This window comes from Erigeron canadensis, chromosome 9, assembly GCF_010389155.1.
Source record: "Erigeron canadensis isolate Cc75 chromosome 9, C_canadensis_v1, whole genome shotgun sequence".
In the NCBI taxonomy this organism is placed as follows: Eukaryota; Viridiplantae; Streptophyta; class Magnoliopsida; order Asterales; family Asteraceae; genus Erigeron; species Erigeron canadensis.
Window position 1 is genome coordinate 12851345 of NC_057769.1, and position 8723 is coordinate 12860067.

The 8723-nt window shown below is 32.9% G+C and overlaps 1 protein-coding gene across 1 annotated transcript; it reads left to right on the forward strand.

Annotated features, from left to right (window-relative positions):
- The first annotated feature begins 316 nt into the window (after positions 1 to 316).
- Positions 317 to 7589, forward strand: LOC122581787 (secretory carrier-associated membrane protein 2-like). The gene is made up of 13 exons (XM_043754067.1): positions 317 to 580; positions 2690 to 2746; positions 3238 to 3342; positions 3998 to 4060; positions 4168 to 4201; positions 4660 to 4782; positions 5121 to 5183; positions 5273 to 5366; positions 5775 to 5820; positions 5897 to 5964; positions 6428 to 6476; positions 6955 to 7020; positions 7333 to 7589. The coding sequence occupies exons 1-13, from the start codon at positions 521 to 523 to the stop codon at positions 7417 to 7419; spliced, it is 915 nt and encodes a 304-aa protein (XP_043610002.1). The 5' UTR covers positions 317 to 520; the 3' UTR covers positions 7420 to 7589.
- Positions 7590 to 8723: the final 1134 nt, after the last annotated feature.

Sequence of the window (8723 nt, forward strand, 5' to 3'; positions counted from 1 at the left end):
ACTATTTACTTAAATACTAAGTAATTAACTATTTTGAAAATTAAATTACTCATTTCTAAGACAAATACATTTAAATCAAACGTCTTTTTCAAATCACAAATAAATAAATAAAGGACCCATAAATAAATAGAGAAAATGTACCTAACAAAATCAACTAAAACTATCAAAAAGACAACAAAAGTACTCATAAATTTTACCTCCAGAATTAAATTAAAATAAAGTAAAAAATAAAATAAAAAGTACTCGTAAAATGAAGAAAACAAAGAGAAATATCCGAAAAACCAACAAAGAAAGTCATCGTGTATATCTAAGTTGTAACTCTCTTGTCTTTTTACGTTCACACATTTTCTTGTTCTTTACTTAACAAAGAAGAAGCCTTTCTCAATTCATCAAATTTGTCTATCAAGTTTCAATCTTTTTCATAACCCAGTAATTAAATCCACTATCCAAACACACCCACTTGGTTTTTTTATATCTTTTTAATTTATAAATTAAAGAAAATTATAAAAAGTTAGTGTTAATGGCTGGTCGTTTTGATCCTAATCCATTTGATGAAGGAGATGAAGTTAATCCCTTTGCTGTAAGTTATATATTATATATATATATATACATATTATAACTAAGATAGCATGTAATTTCTTTATTTAATCTTGGTTTATTTTTGTATTTTATTTGGGTGTAGTTTGACTTTATATTTGTTCAATTGTTTTTGGGAATTAATTGGTTGAATTAATTGGTTTAATGTGCTGTTTGTGAATTGTGGAATTGCAATACTATAGAAAAGGGTAAATGGATGGGAACCTCTGTTCCCATGTACCATATTGGTCGGAGAGCGCAGAATGCATAGAACTCATGCCTGATTTGAATTGCAATACTATGTTTTTTTGTGTGTGTGTGTGTGTGTGTGAGATTAAGGGTAAAGTTAACATGAGTTAAGGTACTCGAGGGTCATTGTACTCTTGTAATCGAATTTGGTTGCCGAATTTTGTATTTGTTTCTCTTGAAATAAGTTTACTTTTGCAAATGTATATTCATTTTGGGACACCCTAAAAAATAGAAATGTTGACAGAAGGTGATATACATTAGGTTGATTGATTTCAAGTTTAATTACTTGACTTCTAAAAATCGATAATTACTTAGTTGTTTATTACTGGAGAAGCAAGTACTTTGCTGGCTTGTTGAATGGGTTTCTATAATAACAAGTATTGTTCTTTCGTTATGTTACAAATGGTTTAAGCGGAAGCTAAGAGGAGTGGACTTGGGTATGGGTTAAAGGCAGTCAAGTTTAAGTTGTTGATGGAGGCGAAGTTGGTCGGAGTTATTTAACATTTAAACTTTTAAAGTTGGGATTGTACCAAATTAAGTCTGTCTGTTCAATTATTTGTACATGTCATGATTTATTTTATCAAATACATCTGCACTCTACACATACTCTCTTGTTGTTTAGCTGTTTTCACAATTCTCTTTTCGTTTCTGTTATTGAATTTATTGTGAGAACAGCTCAGAATCTCACTTAGTTGAAGAGCAACTTCAATTTAGTTACTGATTTCACTCTAGAATAATTAGGGAGAATGTGTTGACTTATGTTATATCATGCATTATAATGATGAAATGAGTATATGACTTATATTACTAATTGAACTAAGCAACTTGATCTCGACCATTTTAACTTAACATGTGGAACATTTCCGTGTAACTTTGTCTTTGTCGAGAAACTTGACTGCCCCGACTAATAATCTGGTTGAATGCTCTCGATGTCTCCTAAGTCCTAAATCATTCATAACACCTTGTATAGCAATCACAAAGTTTAACAGATGTGTATCGCATATTATAGTCATCATCCAGAACATGTTTTATAGTCATCTCAAAGTTACACAGGTGTGTATCGAATATTATAGTAATGCTTATTTTTTTAGTGATCATGATAATTTTTGGTCATGAGAGTTTGTAATATCTGGTTAGTAATGGTTTTTACTTTTTAATAACTCAAGAATAATAACTTTGTTGAGTAGGGTATGTGTTTGTTGTAAGATGATTACTAAAATGTAAGACTATCTTAATTTAAGCTTTCTTAAATTAAGTAGTTGGAGGGCTTAGCTACAAAGGTAGTTACCAAATTAGAATGAAGTAAAAGTCTGTTGCTATATTTTTCCTTTTTTTTTTTTTTTTTTTTTTTTTTTTTTTTGCGTTCGGCCATTTGCATTAAAACACACTCATATATGCATGCAACTATGCATTATACAACTATGGATCATGATATGAATATGTATTTACACTAAAATCAACAAACATGCTGTTATTTTTTTCTTTTAAAGATTTCAAAGACAAATTGTCAAATAGTTGAAACAGAAGTATAACTTTTATATCACAATGAAGCATAGTCTAAAACTTGTGTCTTGCATCTTGCCATGACTTCATTTGGTTTAATTTGGGCCATAAGCTGTTGTTGGTCATATTGATAACAGATTGACAAAAAAGTTGACACTCATCTTGTTAGGCTATCCCATTGAAAAATTTAGCGTAGTATTCTAGGAAGTTCCCTTACCTTTCAAGATATTTATGAAATTAATCTTGGTGAATAAGTTTTGTTGTCTTATTAAGTGGAATTACAGGTATATGACTAGCCCAACACTCTCATTTAATAACAAGCTAAGTTAATGTTGTATCATTCTCACAATCTCACATGCAGGATCAAGGGAAAGGAGCAGGAAAGTCGAATTTTAGTGGAGGCTCGTTGTACACGACAGTAAGTTTAATGCCTTCTCTTTGTCTGTGTGTAAATCTGAGTGCATTTTTTAATGTCATTAAGGCAGGCTTTTGTAATGTCTCTTGAACCCAGTAGCCAAAGAATTACTCCATTCAGTTTTTTAGTCTTTATTTAATTGACATGTAAATTCTTCTCTGTAACGGACTAATTGGTACAGACAAATATATTAAGTAAGTGGTTATGAGATTGTGGCTTAATAGGCCTTGTGCATTTTAATTGTTAGAAAAACTTAAGATGCGAGAACTGGTGGGTTGTTTGGGTTGGTTAATGGGTTTACATCAAAATGCGTAGCTTTTTGTATGCCTCAGAACTGGTGAGTAAGGTGTTTACATGATGATGGGAACTTTTTTGGTTTTTTTTTTATTTTAGTTTAAGCATGTTATGTATTTACATGATGACGAAAAGTCGCAAACTATCTTTTGGTACACTTGTGGCCCATGGACCCATTTGATTGTTATTGGGTTTTGCAGAGTGTTCCTTCTGCTGCAAATTCTAGGCTTACACCTCTTCCGCACGAACCTGCAGATTTCTATGACCGAAGTGCTCCTGTTGACATTCCTCTGGATTCGGCTGCGGTATGTTCAACTGTTGTATATTACGAATTCATTGGTAGATATTGAACCTGATTTAGACTGTACCGTTGTTGAAATCTTGATGGTTACATGGTGAGGGTACTATTTTTTTTATTTGATGAACCTCAGGACCCTTTCATGTACTATCCATTGCATGAGATATGTAGGGTGTTCGGATTTGTGTTTTGGAACTGATTATCTGAATTTACAATTATTAATATCTATTGTCTGGATGCCAAATTCGTTCTGTCACTGATTACATTGGTGAAACAAAGAATATTATATTAGTCGCACAAAAACTGAATATCTAAGTTTAAAAAGAATACCAGTTTAGTAGTTTACGAAGTCACTTGACCTTTTTTGAGAAACGCTCTCTCACGTGGTGTTGAGGTGCCAAACACTCAAACATCACAAACACAATGAATATCCTACAACCTATATTTCTACAATACAATACCTTTTGATTATTTGTTAAAAAAATCACTGATATAATGCATATCCAGAACTCCTCCATAACAACAATCCCGGGAGATGTTGAATTTAGAAAATGTTTGAACTATGTAGATATCGTCTTCACTTCATAAATGTCTAAATTACAATTACAGTCTGTATGTGATCATTCATTATAATCTGTACCTTTTTTGGAAATGTGTTGAAGGATTTGAAGAAGAAAGAGAGAGACCTACAAGCTAGGGAAGCTGATCTGAAGAAGAGAGAAGATGTAAGTTTAACTTCTTTACTTTTAATTTGTGGCAACTGGCAAGCAACTATTTACTTGATAAGTGCACAACCAACTAAATGTGTATTTCTCTGATCTATAATTTGCAGATAGTAAAACGCAAAGAAGAAGCAGCTGCTCGAGGTACCATTTACTAATCCTTTAAATATGTTAAACTACCAAGTTAGAAAGTTTCACCATTAAATAAGGAGTGAAGATGTTGAGTATAACGTTCTTTTGTGAGTAGCTCATCAGCTACCAGGACAGATTTTAAAGAACATGGTATAAGGTGGCACAAATGGGTGTGTAATGGTTTGGAAAGATCTAGGATTAAACAGGCTGGGTTGACCTGCCGAGTTTAATTCTTTTCTAATAGAATATATATTACATAACTAGGAAATAATTATTGAATTAATGATCCAATATATATTGAATAAAGCAGTTTTGGGGTGGAGGAGGCTGTGGACACACTGTAGTATACTTTGGTGGGTTATAACTATTCTAAGCTTCTCATTGTAGCTAAATTATTCGTTTATGTGATTTGACCAATTGGTCATAACTCAAGATTGCCATATAACTAACATGCCCCTTTTCTGTTTCAGCTGGTATTGTTCTTGAGGAGAAGAACTGGCCACCATTTTTTCCCATTATTCATCACGATATTGCAAATGAAATACCAATTCATCTACAAAAGTTGCAGTATGTTGCATTCACGACGTACTTGGGTATGTGCTTTATAACAATTCTGCATACATGTTCCACATATGCTTCAATTCTTTTACGTGCTCATTAGTTGGTGTCAACTTGGTATTAAAATTTTTAAGATATCTACTAGTTGATCATGCTTTTACTAAGTGGCACTTGACTAAACGGTATTGACCCTTAGCTTTGGGCTTAAGCCTCCGTACCAGCCTAGAACTGCTTAAAAGAAAAAGCTTTCAATATATTAACTTCTTATGTTCACATGGTTAGTTGTTTTGCTATAGAAGATTAATCTTTTAGCAAGATCCTTTAAGTTCAATGCATTCTTTAAAATTTATAACATAATGCTTATGGTGAGCAGGATTGGTTCTTTGCCTACTTTGGAACGTTGTTGCAACAACAACAGCATGGATTAAAGGAGAAGGTACATGCAGATTAGCTTTTTTCCTGTCTTTTACTGCTGGAACGTTTTTATTTGAAGAATTATTCTAATGCAATCTTCATTCACTGCAGATCCAAAGATTTGGTTTCTTGCTCTTATCTACTTCATATCAGGGGTCCCACTTGCATATGTGTTGTGGTACCGACCACTTTATCGTGCTTTTAGGTACATTTTGGTCCCTCTAAAGTGATAATGTTTGCTGAATAGCTAGAAGAAGATCTTTACTTAAAAGAGCTGTAAATAGTGTGTGGATATGTTTTTGCTATTTGAAGATGTTTCAATCAGATAATCAACTGTTAGAGTCCTTAAAAATTTATGTTTTGAAAAATGAATACAAGAAAAAGATATATTTAGGTGAAACAAAAAGGAGTTATCTCTTGCGAGATGCGAATAAAAAGTATTTTAATCTACGTTTAAACGGGAGTAATTAGGTTATTCACCCCTTACTTTGATAATCAGTTTTCTTATGGCTGGTTTTAGACTCATTATGCAACCCGCATATATAGAAGCGAAGTTCTTTATCCAAACTTTAAATGATGATTGTTGATAGTACCTTCTTTTTGACATTTGCAGGAGTGAAAGTGCGTTTAAGTTCAGTTGGTTTTTCCTGTTTTACTTGGTAAGTTTTGTCATTAGTATGTCCTTGCAATCTATCACCATCGTATCAACTGAGACATCCTTTTTTGTGCAATCAGGTTCACATAGGCTTTGTCATATTTGCTGCCGTTGCTCCACCCGTTGTCTTCAAAGGAAAATCTCTCGCGTAAGCTTCTTATCTTTGTCGACTCTTCACTCTTCCTATTTTCCATGTTAAATATTAGAGACTTGGCAGTGATAGATGTTTCAAGGGTGACCAAATTTCTCATGATATTTAGGTTATCTTTTATGTCCAACAGGTAACTACTTCAGGTTAAAAAGAAATGTTTAAATCTGTCTAACAGGTCAAAAGTCACCAAAAGCGTGTGTAAAACATACTAATGTTGGTTTTTCAGCAAAATAAGTTAAATTGAAACATAAGAGTTATGTGATTCTATTTGGCATGACAAATTCTTTGTACAAAAGCGATATTTTTTCAGAGTGTGTTTGGGTCAACCTGACTTAATATGTAACTAAAAGTTTTGTTTTCACCCAATAGCCAACTTGCCCGATTCACCACTTATTTGATTTAATTTGCACATTTAATCATCTGTGTTTGACGTTTCACTTATGTTTCTTCTTTTAAACAGAGGTATCTTGCCAGCCGTTGATCTCCTAGGCGACCACGCATTGGTCGGGGTAAGTTAATTTAGATCTTTACGAAAAGGATATCTGTTTGTCTTACGTCCTATTGACTATAGTATCAGAGACTTCTAATCACCTTTTTGTGTTTCTTATATCTAAATCATTTTGTATCATCTAAAAAAAATGTCCATTTCGTGCCTTAGAATTTTTTATTTTTTTAATTTTTTTGTTTTGCCATTTTAACTATTTAAGCCATTGTACTAACCAACTAGTTGGCCCTTGTTCTGTTAAAGCTATAACTAGTCAGGCTTGCCATTTTTGGCCGGAAATAGTAATTTCACATTAAATGCTCTACAAAATATGAGAAGTGTTTCAAATGTTTTTTCGAGATTCTTTTTATACATTTTTGCTTGATAAGATTGACTGTCCTAGTTTCGGTTGGTAGATTGATCAAGTCACTTCATTTTGAAGGCTGGTCATCATTTCTTGGCTTTTGTAGTGTTAACTATATCCATTTGTTTACTTGTTTTAGATATTCTATTTTGTTGGATTTGGGCTGTTCTGTCTGGAGTCATTGCTTAGCATCTGGGTTATTCAGGTAACATTTCTTGTAACTTTTCCCATTTTATTCTTCAAACATTTTGTTAACGGAAAAGCTGATGACTTCGAATGAGATAGAAGCTTCGAAACATGAAGCACTGTAAAGGTTGTAAGATGGGCGGGTGGTAAAACGAGTTTGGACGAAAAGGATAAATTTGTAATATGGGTCTAAAAGGGCCAGGTTTTGTTGAGCTTATATCTTAATTATTTTGTGCCATATTTTACTTCATAAGTAATCAATGTATTGATTAAGATAATAGAAACCACGTTACAATACAATTTTGATCTTTAATATGTATTGGTTATGCAGCAAGTATACATGTATTTCCGAGGAAGTGGGCATGCTGCTGAGATGAAACGTGAAGTTGCTAGAGGTGCTGTACGAGCAGCATTTTGAGCGTGCCGCCTATTCCTGGATACAGTTTTCATAGTTTCTTTTCGATATTTGCCAGTGGATATATAATCTATGTGAGGACATGTGCTTTTCCTTCCAAAAAGTATAGAAAGAGAACATTTTGTATGTAAATCTGCTGTTTATTCACAAAAGATGGCGAATTGTTTTTTTAACCGGCATTCTTTTTTTTTAGACAGTTCTCAATCGGCAGTTTTGCATTCAGTATTAGCACCATTTTGTTCTTTAGACGATCCACCTGGGTTAGGAGGAAATATCATTTTACTTTTGCGAATATCAATCTTGAAACAAGTAACATACTCGAAAACAGAAGTATGTACTATTACATCTATATCTGGCATCTGAGCCGCGGAAGATGCAACAAGTGAAACTTGCTTGAATATCCAAGGATGTTTTGTAGCTCTGATAACAATTGGCATTCAGATGTCTTTGTTTTGACTTTGTCTATTTTCTCCTTCCACTGAATGTTTGTGTCAACTCTATAAACATGTTAGAAAGTAAGTCTGCACGAGTATATAGTTTGGTCAAAAAAGTCAAATGGATAGAGATCCATACGCACCATCTTCATTATACACGTTCAAACACTAAATAATAGGGATAATGGCATCGGAGTGTAACAGAAGATTATGTAATGTAACCAATTACTCAACTAGCTATGTAGTGTAACAACATTTGTTTTTTGGGTTATGTCATATAAGTTACCGGCTACTTAAGTAAGTTTTCATCCGGTTAAGCCAAAAATAAAGTTAGGATAATGACACCGAAGTGTAACCAACTATGACCAAAATGTTATGTAATGTAGTGAACTACTTTACTAGCTATGTAGTGTAATCACCTTTGTAATTCCACTAACAAAAATAAAGTTATAAAATTATTCATTTCTTTTGCTTCTTTTACCTTCTTTATTTTATCACACGGACTATGCAACACAACCCAAAATGAGAATCTAAATCCAAATATATTAACCCATCCTATTCATCATATCATCATCAATCAATATATCTTCTTCTATATATCACTATATATCTATATCTATATAAATTTCCCCTTTGTTGTCGTAGACAAATGGTTTTACCACGCCGATTCATTCTTTAATATTAATTACCACACTATACCATGATTAGATACCTCATTGGGTTTTGCTTTATTGGATTTCACAACTATTGTCATATATCTGAATGACAATGGCTCAATGAAGGATGCAAAAGCTCAAAAAAAGTCCGATCATGTTGCCAGAACTTGTGTTGTCGGAATCTGGTGTTGTTCTCTTCGAACTCTAAAATTGAATT